At 44.5% G+C, this 20,480-nt stretch overlaps 1 protein-coding gene across 1 annotated transcript in view; it reads left to right on the top strand.

The window, feature by feature from the left end:
- Positions 1–10,729: 10,729 nt before the first annotated feature.
- ACBD3 (acyl-CoA binding domain containing 3) overlaps positions 10,730–20,480 on the top strand; it is a 44,280-nt gene continuing 34,529 nt past the window's right edge. Inside the window, exon 1 of the mRNA XM_017526440.2 lies at positions 10,730–11,178. Within this exon, the coding sequence (XP_017381929.1) occupies positions 10,893–11,178 (286 nt within the window). The 5' untranslated portion in view covers positions 10,730–10,892. The remainder of the gene's footprint in view (positions 11,179–20,480) is intronic.

Genomic DNA, 20,480 nt, shown 5'->3' with positions numbered 1-20,480 from the left:
TCAGGACTCTGGGAGGGTTTTATAAAAATAGCAATGATGAAATAGCTGACATTTATGGAGAATTAACTATGCCAGTCACTATTCTAAGTGTGGTTATGTGTGTTAAGTATTAGTAATCCTTACAACAACATTCTGATTAAGTACAGCAATCTGATTAGACTACTATTGTTCCCTTTCGCAGACAGAGCAACTGAGGCATGGGGTGCTTTTGCAACATGCTCGGGATCACACAGCTAGGATAGTGGTAAAACTGGCTCCAAAACTGTGCCAACTAGCTCCAGAGTCTCCTCTGTTCAGCACTGCACTCTCTCACCTCTCTGTTAAGTAATGTTCTGTTATTATAGGTCTCCCTGACCCTGTTTCCTCGCCCGTAAACATCTATTTCAAGAAAAATTTGAGAAATAAACAAGACCAAATAGATAAAGTGTGTGGGGCACAGTATATGTGAAATACATTAACTAATTTTGGGAGGTTAAGGCTGGAGGATCGCTTGAGCCCAGAAGTTAGAGACCAGTCTGGGTAACAGAGAGAGACCCCGCTGCTTAAAAAAAAAATTAATTAAAATTTTTCTGAATATGGTGGCACATGCCTGTGTTCCCAGCTACTTGGAAGCTGAGACAGGAAGATGGCTTGAACCCAGGTGATGGGGGCTGCAGTGATCCTTGATAGTGCCATTGCACTCCAGCCTGAGCAACAAAGCAAGACCCTGTTGAAGAAAAAGAAGAAAAAGGAGGAGGAGGAAGAAGAAAGTAGAAGGAGGAGAAGAAAGAAGAAGAAAGGAAGAGGAAGAAGAAGAAGGAGGAGGAGGAGGCGGGAAGGAGGAGGGAGGAGATGGGGGAGAAAGAGGAGGGAGGAGGAGGGAGGAGATGGGAAGAAAGAGGAGGGAGGAGGAGGGAGGAGATGGGGGAGAAGGAGGAAGGAGGAAGAGGGAGGAGATGGGAGGAGGAGGGAGAAGATGGAGGATAAGGAGGAGGGAGGAGGAGGGAGGAGATGGGGGGAGGAGGAAAGGAAGAGGGAGAAGGAGAAAGGGGAGGAGGAGAAAAAAGAAGAAAGAAGAAGGAAAAGAAGAAAAGATGAAAAGAGAAAAAGAAATTAACTGACTGTTATTAATATCCTGGGAGATCCCACTAGGGGGGTGGGGGTTTGGGAGGTGCACTGTACATGGACCTTGGTCTTCCAAGTATATACCCTTGAGGAATGCTCTTGATCAGATCTGTGGAGGGAAAATGATGGATTTTACCCCACAGGTGAGCAAGATGCGTGAAGCATTGACCAGTCAGGGCTGGAGGCACTGCTAGACCTTCAGGATGGGATCTGGACACACATCACGTTCTAGAAGAATGAAATCATGTCTATGCAAAGATTTGTACTTAAATGTTCATAGCAGTTTAATTTGTATTAGCCCAGAATTAGAAGAAATCCAAAAGTCCATCTACAGGTGAATAGATAACATGCACCCTGTGCATGTTGCTTAACTTCTGTAATTTAGTTTCCTTTTCTTTTTTTTTTGGTGGAGGGTGTACAGATAAGGTTTCACTATGTTGCCCAAGCTGGTCTCGAACTCCTGGCCTCAAGTGATCCACCCACCTTGGCCTCCCTAAGCGCTGGGATTACAGGCGTGAGCCACCACTCCCAGCCTTCCTTTCTTGAGACGGAGTCTCACTCTCGCCCAGGCTGGAGTGTAGTGGCACGATCTTGGCTTACTACAACCTCCACCTCCCAGGTTCAAGCCATCCTCCTGTCTCAACCTCCTGAGTAGCTACAATTACAAGTGTGCGCCACCACAGCTGGCTAATTTTTGTATTTTTAGTAGAGATGGGGTTTCACTGTGTTGCCCAGGCTGGTCTCGAACTCCTGACCTCAAGTGATCTGCCCACCTTGGCCTCCCAAAGTGCTGGGATTACAGGTGTGAGCCACCGCACCCAGTTTGCACTTGCCAATTCTGGCGTGTTCCCTCTTTTCTAGAGAGCAAATCAAAGGTCCCAGGTGCTATGTAAGGAAGTAGAAAACAGCACTCCCACATCACAGCCATATCCTTCAGAGGACCTTAGTCATGAGGTCAGCCTTCAGCTTGGCAGCCAGGGAGCTCAAGCGCATGTTATAGTAAATGTATGAGAGTGCATACTAGAGCTAGAAAAAAAGCACTGGCTGGCTTCAAGTCACAGGACCAGAAAGTGATGGAGTAATCTTGGAAGTTGAGTCTCCCGGCTTTAGTTCTGAGCTCTCTCAAGAGCAGCCCTGGAATATACCCAAGTGAGGGCACATCTAGGCTCTGTGGGGCCCGAAGCTTAGGCAATTATGCAGTTTGAGGAGAGGGCAGGTGGACTTTAAGGAAAAGAATAGAAAATGAGGTACAAAAATGAATGTTTATTTAGAACAAGAAAGGAAACCACAGCAATTACAACTGCTAAAAAGCTAATATCACAAAATTTATTTTTATATTTTGGTTTTTTTTTTTTTTGAGACAGAGTTTTGCTCTTATCCCTCAGGCTGGAGTGCAGTGGTGATATCTCAGCTCACTGCAACCCCCACCTCCCAGGTTCAAGTGATTCTCCTGCCTCAGCTTCCTGAGTAGCTGGGATTACAGGCACCTGCCACCACACCTGGCTACTTTTTGTCTTTTTAGTAGAGATGGGGTTTCCTCATGTCGGCCAGGCTGGTCTCAAACTCCTAACCTCAGTGATCTGCCCGGCTTGGCCTCCCAAACAAAGTGCTGGGATTACAGGTGTGAGCCACCGCGCCCGGCCTATTATATCATTATTGCTAGTGTTATTTAACTTCGTGACACAGCTCTGTACTTACTTTTCTTCCTACATTTTTTGACTGCATACTCTTTGGTCTCCATATTATAATTTCATAATGTGTCTATGGAGAGAATAGAGAATTCAGTCTTCCCTCCAGCACAGCTGACTGCACTTTGGCTTCTTTATTGATCATTTAGAAAAGTTTCATTCGCCACAGTATATTGCCTGGGGCAGAACTGCCCAGAGCCCCAGCTTTGCCCTGGCTCTGCAGCTCCCAGGTGGGGCCTCAGCGGCCTCCTTTTCCCCCAGCCCCATCCCATCTCTCTGCCAGGAGGTGGCCACAGGGCCACGTATGTGAAAACGGGGCTGACGCCCCGCTATACACTGCCCGGCGGGTGCAGCGCTACCGCCTCCGGCCAGCAGGTGGGGCCCAGGGCCCTGAAGCTCAAGCCTTGATCTTGGCATCTTTTGAACCGGTCCTCGGAATCAGAGGGCTCCTTCCCCAACCTTTCATGTCTTCTTGCTGTAATCGGAGGATATTATTTCATAATAATTATCATTATTATTACTATATGAATGTTAGTTTTCAAGACAAGTGGAAGGACGCTCCCAACGTTGTCAATGTTATGGGATTAAGGGAGAGTTGTTTTTTTAAAAACAAATTTCTGTTAAGTATTTGATTTTTCTTTTTTTGTGATGGAGACTTGCTCTGTCGCCCAGGCTGGAGAGCAATGGTGTGATCTCGGCTCACTGCAACCTCCGCCTCCCGGGTTCAAGCAATTCTCCTGCCTCAGCCTCCTAAGTAGCTGGGACTACAGGCTTGAACCACCATGCCCAGCCAATTTTTGTATTTTTAGTAGAGATGGGGTTTCACCATGTCGGTCAGGCTGGTCTCAAACTCCTGACCTCAAGTGATCTGCCCACCAGTATTTGATTTTTTTTTGTTGTTGTTAGAATCATCTTGACTTTTGAATCTGAAAAAAAAATGTATAATTTCATAATGGAGAGTAGCTCTTAAGAGTTTTGCGGCTGTGGCAGTGGCTCATGCCTGTAACCAGCACTTTGGGAGCCTGTGGTGGGTGGATCGCTTGAGCCTGGGAGTTTGAGCCCAGCTTGCGTGATATAGCAAAACACTCTCTCTACAAAAAAGACAAAAAAAAAATTAGCCAGGCATGTGTGCCCATGGTCCCGGTTACTTGGGAGGCTGAGGTGGGAGAATAACCTAAGCCTATGGAGGTCGAGGCTGCAATGAGCTGTGACTGCACCACCCTACTCCAGCCTGGGCAACAGAGTGAGACCTTGCATAAAAAAAAGAGTGTTTGGCCGGGCGCGGTGGCTCACGCCTATAATCCAAGCACTTTGGAGGCCAAGGGTGGCGGATCACCTGAGGTCGGGAGTTCAAGACCAGCCTCACCAACATGGTGAAACCCAGTCTTTAAAAATAAATAAATAAAAGAAAAAAAAGAGTGTTTTGGACATGAAGGCCAGAGAGAAATAATGATAGCAACTATAAAAACCATATCTTATATTTATCATATTTTACAATTTCTAGGGCACTTTCACAGAGATAAGTTAACTTAGACCTATCAACATCATTTGATGAAACTAAGGCAGAAACACTTTCTGCTTTTTACAGATAAAGAGACAGAGGCCCAGAAAGGGGTCTCAGATTGCCACAGTTCAATATAGCGGATTCCCATTTCCTCACCTACTCTGGTTGGCTCTGACGGCGCTACTGACCGTGCTGCTGGTCTCCTCGAAACCTGTCTCTTTCCTGTCATCTCCCTACCCCGCTCCTTCCAGGTCTCACTGTCTTCACCTGGGCTGTAACGGGAGCCTCAGATCTGAGCTCCCCGCTGCCAGCCTCTCCTGCAACCTCTCCTTCATGACGTTCCTTTGCATAAAATCCTTTCCTGGCTCCCCACCACCTGCAGGACCACTGCGGTCCAATGTTTCTAGGCCCTGCAAACCTGGCCCCTGCCGGCCTCCCCAGGCTCGTCTCCTGTCTCTCCACCCTTGCAGTAAACGCTCCAGCCAGACTAAACATGCCAGGCTCTTTGCCTTCATGGCATTAGCAGATGGTATTCCTTCTGCCTATCTGATTGTTTCCTCATTCTTCAGAGGTAAAGAAGTACAGAGACCAACCAGAGAATTCTGTCCTTTCTGGAAGCCATCCGAAAACCTTCCAGCCAGTGTACAGTCCTCTTTCTTCTATGGTAGGGAGTTCACGAATGCCTACAGTGGTGCTGTAGACAGAATGTTTACCTCCTCCTAAAATGTGTAGGTTGAGACCTAATCCCCAGTGTGTTGGTATAGGAGGTGGGGCCCTTGGGAGGTTATTGAGTCATGAGGGGAGAGCCCTCATGAATGGGATTAGATCCCTTATAGAAGAGACCCCAGGCCAGGCATGGTGGCTCACGCCTTAGTCCCAGCAGTTTGGAAGGCTGAGAAGGGTAGATCACTTGAGTCCAGGAGTTCAAGACAAGTTTGCGAAACTCCGTTTCTACAAAAAATACAAAAATTAGCCAGGTGTGGTGGAGCATGTCTGTAGTCCCAGCTACTTGGGAGGTTGAAGTGGGAGGATCACCTGACTCTGGGAGGCGGAGGTTGCAGTGAGCCAAGATGGCACCACTATACTCCAGCCTGGGTGACGGAGTGAGACCCTGTCACAAAAATAAAATAAAAGAGACCCTGGAGAGTTCCCTTGTCCCTTCTACCATGTGAAGACTCAGCCAGATGATGGCCGTCTATTAACTAGGAAGCAGGACTTCACCAGGCACTGAATCTGCTGGAATCTTGATCTGGAGCTTCTCAGCCTCTAGAATGGTGAGCAATACATTTCTGTTGTTTTCAAGCTACCCAGTAAATGTAATTTTGTTATAGCAATTCCAGTAACTAAGAGAGTGGCAAGGCAAGTAACAATATAAATTGATAGAGAGCTGTATAAAATGATAGACTGATTTTTTTTTTTTTTGAGACAGAGTTTTGCTCGTCACCCAAGTTGGAATGCAGTGGCATGATCTCAGCTCACTCCAACCCTCACCTCTTAGGTTCAAGTGATTCTCCTGCCTCAGTCTCCCAAGTAGCTGGGACTACAGGCTCACACCACCATGCCTGGCTAATTTTTGTAATTTTAGTAGAGACGGGATTTCACCATGTTGGCCAGGCTGGTCTCGAACTCCTGATCTCAGGTGATCCGCCTGCTTTGGCCTCCCAAAGTGCTGGGATTACAGGCGTGAGCCACTGCACCCAGCTGATAAACTGATTTTTATTAGTTTTCACAAAAACAAATATATGCCTATGATAGACAGCATGGACAGTGTCTGTCACCATGTGCTGGGGAGTGTTGAGAACCTGGAAGCACGTCTCTCCTGGAGGAGGCATTCTCTACACAACTCCAGCTCATTGTTGTCAAGCACCAATGTCAGGCCCACAGTTGCCAGATTTTAGTTTTTTAAGGTAAGTCATAAACCTGGGTTTTTACATTAAAATTCCAGATTTTAAAATGCTAGCAACCAATTCAACTTTAAAACATTATAGGGGCTAATTCTTACAAGCCAAATAAAAGATACTAGTGGTGCTATCATGGCTTACTGCAGCCTTAGCCTCCCAGGCTCAAGTGATCCTTCCACCTCAGCCTCCGAAGTAGCTGGACCCCAGGTGCATGCCACCATGCCCAGCTAATTTGTTATTTTTTTGTAGAGACAAGGTCTTCCTATGCTGCCCAGGCTGTTCTCAAACTCCTGGACTCAAGCAGTTCTCCTGCCTCAGCCTCCCAAAGCGCTGGGCTTCCAGGTGCTGGGATTACAGGCATGACGCACTGTGCCAACCCCTAGTGTTTTTAGTCATTAAGGGCAACCACCTACACAATGGCCCTTGATGGTTCTATTAGCAAGAGGTTCAGATGTTTGGTCTAGAGGATATTTGGGTCTTCCAAGCATATTCAATATGTTAAATTCTGAAACAATAAAAAAGTCCATGTAATTTTTTTTTTTTTTTGAGACGTAGTCTCGCTCTGTCGCCCAGGGTGGAGTGCAGTAGCATAATCTTGGCTCACTGCAACCTCTGCCTCCCGGGTTCAAGCAATTCCCTGCCTCAGCCTCCCCAGTAGGTGGAATTACAGGCGCCTGCCACCACACCCTGCCAATTTTTTGTATTTTTAGTAGAGACAGGATTTCACCTTCTTGGCTAGGCTGGTCTTGAACTCCTGACCTTGTGATCCACCCACCTCAGCTTCCCAAAGTGCTGGGCTTACAGGTATGAGCCACTGCACCCAGCCTATAATTTTTATTATTATTTTTTGAGCCAGGGTCTCACTCCAGCACCCAAGCTGGAGTGCAGTGTTGCGATCTCAGCTCACTGCAATGTCTGCTTCCCAGGTTCAAGCAGTTCTCCTGCCTCAGCCTCCTGAGTAGCTGGGATTACAAGCACCCACCACCATGCCTGGTTAATTTTTGTATAAAAAATCCATGTAATTAATTACTTACATGGTGTATTCTACAGGTTTTAATAATTATTGTACACTTTTTAAAAAATAATCATTTTTTTCTGATTACAAAATAAATGCTTATTGTGAAAACTTAGAAAACAGGATCTATCATTTCATGAAGAAGGGTTATATTTACCCTACTCATTATCCATCCCAACAGTTATTGAATGTTAAACAGTTATTGAACTAAACACAGGGGAATATATTTATAAAATTTTGAAGGGTAGACATGTAATATGCATATTTTTAAACTAATTAAAGCTAAATATAAAGATCAAAGCTAAGTGGGAAGAACACAGATCTTAGAGCAGTAGAATTAGTTTTTAGTCCCCTACCACTAAAAGTGGGTTTATCATAAAGTCTGTGAAGCTCAAACTTCGGAACCCCTTGCTTACACAGGCCCATCGCAAGGCCCTTAGAGGGGCCTTAGCAGTATATGCTTCTGTATAAGTTTTGAGAGTAAGATATTTAAGACCTCTGTCTTCGTTTCTAGCTTCCCTTCATCATCCTCCTCTGCTAAGGAGGTACAGAAATGGCTATAGGCTTTTTGGGGGATCTGGCTAAGGGGACAATGAATAGGGATACATTTAATTTGGGGTTAGTGGCATGCATTTAAGTGGTTTGCAGTCACTTCTGCATATTGTTAAATTGTTGCTCACCGTGGGTGTAGGAATGGCTTTTTGGAATACACCAACTACCCATTATGTCAATTCAGCCAGCGCCATGTCACAAGAGTGCAAGGCCAGAGGGCAAAGGAGCCCTATGTTGCCTGACACAGGAAGCACATGGGTAGTGGAAGAGAAACAAGGTTTGAAAGAAAAAGCTAGTTCATAGAAAATTCTTCTATTCATTTTCCTCTTCTGGGGACGTTGTCTACAGGCACACAGAATGGTCCAGTGTTTGACATACTGTTGCAGGCTTTCCTACAACACAGCTTCTAACAAAACTTCCTAGACTGTCCTGAACAATAGAATTGTTTACCTTTATACCAAGAAGGCTGGGAAGCACCAAAATCTACTGTGGTGTGTACCCAGGCAGACTTCAAGGGGTGCATGCTGTAAGACCCAACGTTCTTAAGAGATTATCCAAAACAAACAAACAAAAAAACATGTCAGCAGGGCCTATGGTGGTTCCATGTGTGCTAAATGTGTTCATGGCAAGATCAAGCCTATTTTCCTTATCCAGGAAAAAAAAATCATTGTGAGAGTGTTGAAGACACAAGCACAGGATCAGAAAGCTAAATAAAAAATGAAGCTTTTAGGTCCGGTGCAGTGGCTCATGCCTGTAACTGCCGCACTTTGAGAGGCCAAGACAGGCAGATTACCTGAGATTGAGAGCTTGAGACCAGCCTAGTAAACATGGTGAAACCCTGTCTCTACCAAAAATACAAAATTAGCTGGACGTGGTGGTGCATGCCTATAATCCCAGCTACTTGGGAGGCTGAGGAAGGAAAATCGCTTGAACCCAGGAGGCAGAGCTGCGGCGAGCCGAGATCGCATCATTGCATTCCAGCCTAGGCAACAAGAGTGAAACTCAAATTTAAAAAAAAAAGAAGAAAGAAAATTTTTGAATAATTAAAAGACTTAAAAAATTCTTTCAACCATCAGAAGTGAAAAATTATAAAGAGAGGGATCAGTTCTCTCAATGCCTAATCAAAATGAAGATCCTCACTCACTGAGAATCTAAGTCACATCTGCACTTCTTTCTGTTTTTATGTGAATCATGCAAAAGGGAATGTATCAGAATCCCTATGTTTATGGGACATAAACTTATAGTCATACTACAGTGAGTCTGTCTGTATGTGAAGTTGTATGTCTCATTCACTGTAATGGATCAGAGCCTGTCTGAATGTAGCATACAAATCTTGTCCTGAAAAAACTCTCTAGGGCTTCAGTAAAAACCACACATAAAATTGTCACTGAAGCAGCCAAATGGCCATAAAATCTCATAGCACATATACGAAACTTGAGAGAGGTTTCCCAAACTGAACAACAACCCTAAAAGAGCACATAACAGCTGGACACGGTGGCTCACGCCTGTAGTCCCAGCACTTTGGGAGGCCGAGGTGAGCGGATCACGGGGTCAAGAGATTGAGACCATCCTGGTCAACATGGTGAAACCCCATCTCTATCAAAAATACAAAAATTGGGCTGGGCGCGGTGGCTCACGCTTGTAATCCCAGCACTTTGGGAAGCCAAGGCAGGTGGATTCTACTAAATTTACAAAAATTAGCGGGGTGTGGTGGCTGGCGCTGTGATCCCAGCTACTTGAGAGACTGAGACAGGAGAGTTGCTTGAACTCAGGAGGCAGAGGTTGCAGTGAACCGAGATCAGGCCACTGCACTCAAGCCTGGGCAACACAGCAAGACTCTGTCTCCAAAAAANAGCCTGGGCAACACAGCAAGACTCTGTCTCCAAAAAAAAAAAAAAGTTACAAAACAATTGTTATATGAAAAGGCAGAGTATGCAGCCAAAAAAAGGTGGGAAAAATAATCATAAATGGTGCCCCCAAAGTCTGGAAACACAGGTGAATATACATAATGTCGGAAACAACTTCAATCTTTTAGAAAAAAATAGGTTTCTGGGCTCTCAGACGCCCTGTGGAAGGATATCAGGCAGTCAACGAAAATATTACGGTTATGTGTGTGATGCTTGTGGGTTTTATTAAGTTTTTTTTTTAAGACAGAGTCTCGCTGTCGCCCAGGCAGTGGCGCCAGCTCTGCTCACTGCAACTTCCACCTCCAGGGTTCTGCCTCAGCCTCCCGAGCAGCTGGGACTACAGGCGCGAGACACCACACGCAGACAGTTTTTGTATTTTTAGTAGAGACGGGGTTTCACCATGTTGGCCAGGATAGTCTTTATCTCTTGACCTCGTGACCTGCCCGCCTCGGCTTCCCAAAGTGCTGGGATTACAGGCCTGCGCCACCGCTTCCAGGCCGGTTTTAACTTTTAAAATGTAATTTGTTATTTTTCTTTCCAAATACACTTGCCTAACCTCCTGCACGTAACTTTTTGTACTCTTTTTCCTGAGGGTCCCCACAAATTGTATGAGCTTCTCTTCCTGCAAAACCAGGTTCCGCCCCGTCTGCAACCTCAAAGTCGCTGAATTTCTCTGCAGCCTCAGTTTCCTCTTTAAAAAAATTGGTAATTTGCCCTGCATTTCCTTAGTTTTTGTGAAGGCCAAAGAAGTTTGTGGGGGGCAAAAGAGCTCTGCCGTCCACGCAAGCCCCTGCAAATGTGAAGGGCTTCTGATCTGGGGTGTTGGCTGTTGGCCGACGTCATCACCCTCCCGGCTCCGACCCCCGGCGTGGGGCTCCACTGACAGCCGCAGTGCCGAACAGAGGAGTGGGGGTGGTTGGGCGGGGGACATTGGGGTGTACACCCGCCCACCTGCAGCAACTGGGATCCGAGAGGATGGGGTGATGGTGGGGAGGAGAGTTCGGGACCAGCGGAAGTTAAGGAGCGTGAAGGGGTAGTCGCGGAGCCAGGGTAACTGCTGGTTCCGGAGGAGGCGGGGCACCAGGCCTCAGCCACTCTCCCAGAGCCCTCCAGCCGCCTCAGCAGCGGAAGTTCCGGTGTCGGTAAGTGGAGGTCAGAGGTCAGCAGGAAGTCGATACGTGGCCGCCGCCTGTCCCCGCCGAGGAGGCGCAGCAGCCGGAGATGGCGGCGGTGCTGAACGCAGAGCGACTCGAGGTGTCCGTCGACGGCCTCACACTCAGCCCGGACCCGGAGGAGCGGCCCGGCGCTGAGGGCGCCCCACTGCTGCCGCCACCGCTGCCACCGCCCTCGCCACCCGGATCCGGTCGGGTCCCGGGCGCCTCCGGGGAGCAGCCTGAGCCCGGGGAGGCGGCGGCTAGGGGCGCGGCGGAGGAGGCGAGGCGGCTGGAGCAGCGCTGGGGCTTCGGCCTGGAGGAGCTGTACGGCTTGGCACTGCGCTTCTTCAAAGGTGAGCCAGATGGGCCCCACCCCCGCTGCTTCTGCCCGGCCCCGGGAGCCCTGCACGGGCTGTGGTCCTCAGGGTGACTGGACCAGCCTTGCCCTCACCCACTCATACTGGGCCTTGGTGACTCAAGCGGGGCTCCGTCCTCGTGGGTACCCGAAGTTCGTCACTACCTGCTTGGCCACTAGGTCAGACCCCTGACGGGCCTGCAACCTTGGTTTAGCAGTCACGTCCCGCCTCCCAGAGGTTACTGGGGCATTTTAGCTCAATTAGCTTCTGGGATTTCCTGGAGCCAGGGTGGAAGAATGAACCCACTTTGTCCCAAAGGATCCCATTCTGGGATTGCCCTTTATTATTATTATTATTATTATTTTTTACTGACGACTTTCTTTTCCCGTTTCCCATGGCTTGTCACATCAGGACCCGCCGATTTTTACCCTTAGTGTAAGAAATCTGTCAAGAGGTTCCATACATAGCCTTTCCAGCCGTTCTTGGGAACCATAAACTCCAATAGGACTTGATCCTCTGGCAGTATTGATGTGGCAGAGAGGAAGAAGTAGTGTTAAGCTCACCATCCTCTCCGGGTTGTCAGACTCTTGAAGAGGGATGTCCACTATGTTCTAGTAATTTCTAGGTGGTTAAAATTTTATCTTTTAAACAATGTGCAAGAGTGAATTCTCAGAGTAAGGCCTACTAGTACCTTCTGTGCTTTTCGCATAATTAATTGTTAAATATCCCTCGTCTTAGAGCAAGATTGTAGTGTGCGGTTTTTTGTTTGTTTTTAATTGGGTTGTTTGTTTTTAATCACTTAGTCAAATGGTGGAGAGACCAATCACATGATTTTTGTCAGTGTGAAAGACTGATTAAAAGCCCGTTAGTTTGATTCTTAAAGATATTTAGTCTTGTAGGGCGAATGGACAGGGAGGGACATCAGCAAATGAAGCTTTAAAAAGTGGTAGCTACGTTCCACGTACATTCCGGAACGGCATATTTATGACACTTTACCCAAAGGGAGTCAGTACCTTTTGGAGTACGTATTTTACTAGCTGAAGTTGAGTACTTCAGTGTAATGATACACGCTGAAGTTGTAAATAACTTTAGTTGTGCAAACTAGTGAAAGTTTCTTTTATACATTTTCCAGAACATTTGATCATTTCACATTCATTGACGTATTCATTGTCATTACACAATGAGTTCAGCCTTCTGTGTACTGACTAGCTTGGGGAATTGGTAATGGCGAATGGGTTTTGGATCATTTGACTTTTAGATCACTGGCTTGAATTTAGAGTTTGCTATAGTGATGATATATTACCACTTTATAAAAATCAGGTGGTTTCTGTACAACTCATATAGCTTCATTCCACCTTAAATTTTTATTCTTGGAACTTTTTAATAAAGTATATTGTAGCAGAGAGTAAGAATAGAAAATAACTAATTTCTGTTTTGTTTTTTTTTTTTTTTTTTTGAGCTGGAGTCTTGCTCTGTTGCCCATGCTGGAGTGCAGTGGTGTGATCTCTGCTCACTGCAACCTCTGCCTCCCAGCTTCAAGCAATTCTTGTGCCCCAGCCTCCCAAGTAGCTGGGACTACAGGTGTGTGCCACGATGCCCCGCTCATTTTTTTTGTATTTTTAGTACAGATGGGTTTTCACCAGTTGGCCAGGCTGGTCTCGAAGTCCTGACCTCAAGTGATTCGCCCGCCTCGGTCACCCAAAGTGCTGGGATTACAAGCGTGAGCCACTGCACGTGGCCATAATCCTAGCTTTTGTCATATGACAAAAAGTAAGAAAATGGGTAATTTCATCTTCTGAGCCTGATTTGAAAATAGTAGTAATAACTTTTTTGAAAGATGAGAACCACTAACAGGCTTGTGCCACCATGCCCGGGTTGTGCAATACACTTAGCATGGTTTGGAGAGTCAGAGGCTCTAGATTCTAGTTACCTTGTAAACTCCTAGACAATGAACTTTTCCAGACTCGGTTTCATATGTATAAAGGGAGCTGGATTAGATGAAATGTGATGTCTCAGATTTAATATTCAATGCTCTAAACCTAACAGCTTATTTTAACATGTGTCTTGAGTGGTAGAAATCCTAGGGAAACCTGTAACTTGGGGCCTAGGTGTTAGTCACCTTAGAGAATAAAGCTACATTGTTAGGTGTGGTTCACTCACTTCCTAAATTAAGTTCTCAAAGCAATATCCAGGTACTTAAAAGGAGAAATAGCTGTGTAGCAACTAAAAGCTACCTTTCTGCATGGATCGTTGGAGACTGTTAGTATGTGAGACACTAATTGAAAAAAGAAAGGGAAGGTTGTAAAAGCAGTCAGTAGAATTACTGAACATGGAGTGAGCCAAGTAATGCTGCCTTTGTTTTAATGTGTGAATTTTTCTGGTGGAACGCTTGGTGCTTTGTCAGGCTTGCAAGGACTTCTAATAGACCACCATTCTGTGGTTTTGTACCAGTATTTCACAAGAATTAGAAATAACATTACATCTTCCCTCCTGGATTCAAGCAATTCTCCTGCCTCAGCCTTCTGAGTAGCTAAGTTTACAGGCTTGTGCCACCATGCCCGGCTAATTTTTGTATTATTACTAGAGATGGGGTTTCATCACATTGGCCAGCCTGATAGCGAACTCCTGACCTCAGCATTCCCAAGTGCTGGGATTACAGGTGTGAACTATCACTCCTGGCCATGTAAATAGTAATAGTTAAGCCTTTTTGTCAGTAGATTAGACAATGAGGAACCACTGGAGGTTTTTAAAGGGAGGAGCAAAGTTGCCTGATTCTTTTTTTTTTTTTAAGACGGGCTGGTTTTGTCACCTACGCTAGAGGGCAGTGGCATCATCTTGGCTCACTGCAACCTATGCCTCCCAGGCTTAAGCCATCCTCCCACCTCAGCCTCCTGTGGCTGGGACCACAGGCCTGCACCACCACAACAAGCTAATTTTTGTGTTTTTTTGTAGAGATGGTCTCTTGCTTTGTTGCCCAAGCTGGTCTTGAGCTCCTGAACTCAAGCGATTCACCACCCTTGGCTTCTCAAAGTGCTGGGGTTACAGGCATGAGCCTCCACGCCCAGCCAAAGTTGCCCAGTTCTATTTTAGCAATGTTAAGCTAGGTTTTCTTAATCTCCTTGGGTTAAGGATCCACAGGAATCCAGTGGGTTCATTTTATTATGGCCTTTATACTTCTTGGATGGAGTTGACCTGCTGAATTATATTTTGGTTTTTAGAGTTCTTTAGGGTGGACTTTTCCTTCTCTAATACTTTATTGCCCTATTACATTAAGCTGGTAGATTGATTACATTAATTAAAAAATTCAGTCACGTCAATAGTTATTGAGTAGATGTTTACTGAATCTCAGGTACTATGCCAAAAGCTGTATATACATTATTTTGTTTAATCCTCTAAGAGCCCTTCTATAAGGGTATTGACCCCATTTCTGTGATGAGGATCCAGCCTCAGGCCCCTAAGTTATTTGGAAGGTAAGTCTTGGACTCATTTTCTTTATGGAATAGTTGATATATTACTGCTACCATTGCTATTTATTATACTCAATTATATTACTGATAGCAGAGTATTATATGTTGGGAGAGAATTATATTAATGATGGCAGTCAAATGGGCAACTGAAATGCTTCCATTTCCTGTTGTCTTCTTTAAACATAAGTAACTACAAGAGCTTTTATAAAAGGGCCGCATTAATGTTTTAAAATACTGGATAGCTGGGCGCGGTGGCTCACGCCTGTAATCCCAGCACTTTTGGAGGCCGAGGCGGGTGGATCATGAGGTCAACAGATCGAGACCATCCTGGTCAACATGGTGAAACCCCGTCTCTACTAAAACTACAAAAAATCAGCTGGGCATGGTGGTGCGTGCCTGTAATCCCAGCTACTCAGGAGGCTGAGGCAGGAGAATTGCCTGAATCCAGGAGGCAGAGGTTGCAGTGAGCCGAGATCGCGCCATTGCACTCCAGCCTGGGTAACAAGAGCGAAACTCCGTCTTAAAAAAAAATAAAATAAAATACTGGATAATGGTAGTTTATTCCTTGGAAACATACAATCAGTGTTTCTCCTGGACTTCAGTGGTCTATCCTCAGATAATTTTAAGTTTATATGTTACTATGGAACATCTATTAAATTTTGAGTTTATTTTTTTTTCTTTTATTATCTTTACCTTTAGACATAAGTAGGTAATACTGTAGGAGGGATATACAGACCTAAGAGACAGATGTAAATTATAGCTACCAAGTTCATGTTAAATTTGAACTGAACCAAAATTTTCCTTTGATTGAATTCAGGGGTGTGTATGTGTTTTTATGTAATGATATAACATTTTCCTGAGGCTTCCCTTTATCACATGTGCAGTGTATGAAAGTATACAAACTGTAGCTTGAAGAATTTAATATGAGAGCTACTGTGAATCACTATTTAGGAAGGTAAGCTCTGGAGTCAACACTTTCTAGGTGTGTTTTCCTGGCTCTGCTACTTAATTTTGTTAACTTTTTGTGCCTTCCTGTACTCAGAGTTGTTTTAGGAGTTATAAGAAATTATATGTATAAACTCTTAGCAGAATGCATGGCTATTGGTATTTTGTAGCTGCTTATGTTGTTATAAAGGAGGTACCTCTGATAATGGATAATGGATGTTTTGAGTTAATGGAGGGAAAGTCTTAAAACTTTTACTAAGCAGTTAGTACACGCTAGGCAATTCCCAGAGTGTTCTTACTCATTGATTCAGGAATACTGCATTGTATTATCCTTTTTTTTTTTTTTTTTTTTTTTTTTTTTTTTTTTTTTTTCTCTCTCTCTTTTTTTTCTTTTTTTTTTTTTTTTTTTTGAGATGGAATTTTGCTCTTGCCACCCAGGCTGGAGTGCAATGGTGCGATCTTGGCTCACCACAACCTCTGCCTCCCAGGTTCTAGCAATTCTCCTGCCTCAGCCTCCCCAATAGCTGGGATTATAGGTGTGCACCACCATGCCCTGCTAAATTTTTTTTGTTTTTTTTTTATAGAGACGGGGTTTCACCATGTCGACCAAGCTGGTCTTGAACTCCTAACTTCAGGTGATCCGACCACCTCGGCCTCCCAAAGTGCCGGGATTGCAGGCTGAGGCACTGTGCTGGCACTTTTTTTTTTTTTTTCCTGTGACGTAGTCTTGCTCTGTCACCCAGACTTTAGTGCAATGGCCCAGTCTCAGCTCACGGCAACCTCCACCTCCTGGGTTCAAACGACTCTCCTGCCTTAGCCTCCTGAGTAGCTGGGACTGCAGGCACATACCACCACACCCGGCTAATTTTTGTATTTTTAGTAGAGATGGGGTTTTACGTTGGCCAGGCTAGTCTCGAACTCCTGACCTGGTGATCCACCGCCTTGGCCTCCCAAAGTGCTGGGATTACACGCATGAGCCACCACGCCCAGCCATATGATCCTTTCTCATAAGTAGTATGATAATTTGTCAATTGAGATTTTTTTTTTCTCAATCCAGCATGAGGAAGATGTGGTTTTTCAGTTTTTTGTTTGTTTGTTTTTGAGATGGAGTCTGGCTGTGTTGCCCAAGCTGGAGTGCAGTGGTGCAATCTTGGCTTCCTGCAACCTCTACCTCCTGGGTTCAAGAGATTCTCCTGCCTTAGCCTCCCGAGTAGCTGGGATTATGGGTGCATGCCACCATGATCAGCTAATTTTTTGTATTTTTAGTAGAGATGGAGTTTCACTGTGTTAGCCAGGATGGTCTCGCTTTCCTGACTTCGTGATCCACCCACCTTGGTGTGAGCCACCACGCTGAGCCTTTTTTTTTTTTTTTTTTTTTTTTTTTTTGTTGTTTTTTTTTTTTTTTTTGTTTTTTTTTTTTTTTTTTTTTTTTTTTGTAGACAGTTTCATTCTTGTTGCCCAGGTGGAAGTGCAATAGTGAGATCTTGGCTCACTGCAATCTCCACCTCCTGGGTTCAAATGATTCTCCTGCCTCAGACTCCCAAGTGGCTGGGATTATGGGGTTTCTCCATGTTGGTCAGGTTGGTCTCAAACTCCCAGCCTCAGGTGATCCACCCTCCCCCGGCACCCTCCCCACCTTAGCCTTCCAAAGTGCTGGGATTACAGGTATGAACCACCATGCCCAGGAGGCAGTTTTTCAGTTTTAATATTTCTAAAAGATGGATTTTAATCAAAGTGTATTCTGTGTGAGGCTACAATGTGATACGGCCATGAAATAAAACAGATTTGATCTTAGGCTGCTTTGGTGGAAATAGGGTACCTAGGATGAGGGGAGAGAGAGAGAATCCTGTTCTCCTCTGCACTAGAGAGTACACCTCAGACAAGCCCTGGATACTGCTTTCCATTTGAGGCATCATTCTTCAGGGTTAAAGACAAAATGGAGCTCATTCAGAAGAGAGCAACTTGTATCAAGTGGGAATTCAAATCCCTGCCATTATTATCATAATGGCTGCTGTTTAATCAGTGTCTGCTCTATGCAGGCACTCTACCAAGATTTTGGGACACATTTCTAAGCCTAAGGAGCAGTATTATCTCCATTTTATTGATAACAAAACAGACTTCGAAAGATTAAATAACTTGTCCATGTTACATACTTAACAGCAGAGCTCGAAATTAAATTTAAATTTGAGGTATGATTGACTAAGCTGGGAGTGTTTAGCCAAGAGAATAGAGAACTCAGGGCAAACACAATAGGTATTTTTGAGGTCTGATGTGTTAATGCTGAGGACAGGAAATAAACCCTGCGGATGGAGTTGAGAGATATCAACGAAGAATAAAGAGCTAAGTAAGAATCACAGCTATTCAAAAATGGATTAGACTTCTTTGGGACAGTGAGTTCTCATCACCAGGAAGTATTCAGCATAGGTTAGCAGTTGCTGGGTGGATATTGTAGAGAGGATTTGAGCTTTAGTTTGCAATTCAGTCACCTATCTTTAACATCCCTTCCACATGTTGAAATAATTTGGTACATTCCTTTGCCTCCAGAGAGAAGACAAAAAATGTGATTTCTCCTATAAAATAGCAATTGAGGTATGAGCCTAATAATCTTTTGTATACTTAATTTCAGGTGGGAAGGACTTGGTTGTAATCTTTCAGAGCTTTGGGGCTGGGTGCAGTGGCTCATGCCTGTAATCCCAGCACTTTGAGAGGCTGAGGCAGGCAGGTCACTTGAGGTCAGGACTTTGAGACTAGCCTGACCAACATGGTGAAACCCTGTCTCTACTAAAAATACAAAAATTAGGCGGGCATGGTGGTGCATGCCTGTAATCCCAACTACTTGGGAGGCTGAGGCAGGAGAATCATTTGAACCCAGGAGGCGGAGGTTGCACTGAGCTGAGATCGCGCCACTGCACTCCAGCCTGGGCAACAAAACGAAACTCCATCTCAAAAAAAAAAAAAATCTTTCAGAGCTTTGGACTTGGTGACTGATTATAAGGCTGTTATCAAATTATGCTGTCCTATTTGAACTGTAAAGTTAAATACTTGTTAGTGTTAACTGGTTACAAGAGCAATAGAAACTAACATGATATGCAAAACACATTTTCAAGCAATTAAAAACAGATAATGGCATCTACATGTTCTTACTAAGTGGCTTGGGCTGGGTGTAGTGGCTCACGCCTGTAATCCCAGCACTTTGGGAGGTTGAGGCAGATGGATCACTTTGAGCTCAGGAGTTCGAGACCAGCCTGGGCAATATGGGGAAACCCCATCTCTGCCAAAACCACAAAAATTAGATGGGCATTGGTGGTTTGTACCTGTAGCCCCAGCTACTCACGGGGCTGAGGCAGGCGAATCACATGAACCCAGGAGGCAGAGGTTGCTGTGAGCCAAAATCACCCCACTGTACTCCAGCCTGAGCTACAGGGCAAGACCCTGTCTCAAAAAGAAAAAAATAGTGGCTTAAAACAACTCATACTAAAAATCCATCTACACTCTGGATTTTCCTGCAAGCTGTAATCTGTGTACCAGACATCCAATTCATGCTGTCATGGTTGAGAAGATTCTCTGATGATTTGACTCCCATAGTCTATGGATTAAATTGATAGAAGACCTGATTTGTATAGTAAACTCCTCTGTTCATACTGGTATTGACTGTTCCTGATTCAAGATGACAGCTACAATGGTAATGTCAAAAATAGCTACGTGAGAGCTTCTTCCTCTGCTGCATTGTGCAGTGACTGTTTTCACCCAGTACTTTGATGTAAGAATAAGCACCTTCCTCTTTCAGGAATGTTGTGGGTGTTTTCTGTTATTCATGGCTAAATGTAATCCTTTGTACTGTTACCAATTATGTTTGATTGTATGTAATTAAAAATAATATGCATTTTTTCCTCAAAGTTGCTGGACATGTTTCTTTGAAAGCAGTTAATAAACTGTTTCTAGCAATTCATCTACTAACAAATACTGTTTTTTTAATTTACTGAGAAGAAATATTAAAATATTTAATTGACAGTCATGAATCAGATAAGCTTTATAATCAGCCTTATAATTTTGCTGATTATTCATTTGGCATTGCAAGTCAGTATTATCATATGCACAGAACCTGAGGCATTTTTTCTTGTATATTTAACTTTTCATGTTCCTATAGTCACAGTTTTTATCATGATAGTAATTTCTCATTACAATACCAAAGTTAAATCATGCTTTTCTGAATGCCCTCTTGCCAAAGACCACCAGGATCACAACTGTTGTTAAGGTGTAAAAAATTGTAATAATAAATATGACCGCAAGCAAAACAATAAACAAAAACCCCACACATACACTCTTATCGTTCTGCAGGTTAGAGATATGTTTTGTTGGAGTAAAATCAAGGTGTCAGCAGGGTTTTGTTTCTTCTGGAGGGCTCTAGAGTAGAATTTGTTTCTTTGTCTTTTCCAGGTGCTTCCAGGGAGCACCTGCAAGCTTTTGTTTATGCCCCTTCCTCCATCTTCAGAGCCACCATAGCTTCTTCAAATCTCTGACCCTTCTTCTCTTTCATTTATAAGGACCCTTATGTTTACATTGGGCCCACATTAGTAGTTCAGGATAAGCTCAGCTGCAACCTTAATTCTGCCTTTGCAAGTAACCTAACATATTCATAGGTTCCAGAAGTTAAGTATCTTTGGAGCCATTATTCTGCCCACCACTTGTGTCGTAGTAGCTTATTAATTGATTGCTGAACTTGTGCATTTGAGTTTATTCCTTTTACCTTTTTATTAAAAGTGGAAACCAGAGCAATTGAAAAGGTGAAGTTGAGGCCGGGCGCGGTGGCTCAAGCCTGTAATCCCAGCACTTTGGGAGGCCGAGGCGGGTGGATCACGAGGTCAGGAGATCGAGACCATCCTGGTC

Source organism: Cebus imitator, unplaced genomic scaffold (genome assembly GCF_001604975.1).
Source record: "Cebus imitator isolate Cc_AM_T3 unplaced genomic scaffold, Cebus_imitator-1.0 Scaffold42, whole genome shotgun sequence".
Classification (NCBI taxonomy): domain Eukaryota; kingdom Metazoa; phylum Chordata; class Mammalia; order Primates; family Cebidae; genus Cebus; species Cebus imitator.
This window is presented reverse-complemented; position numbering and strand designations above follow the sequence as displayed.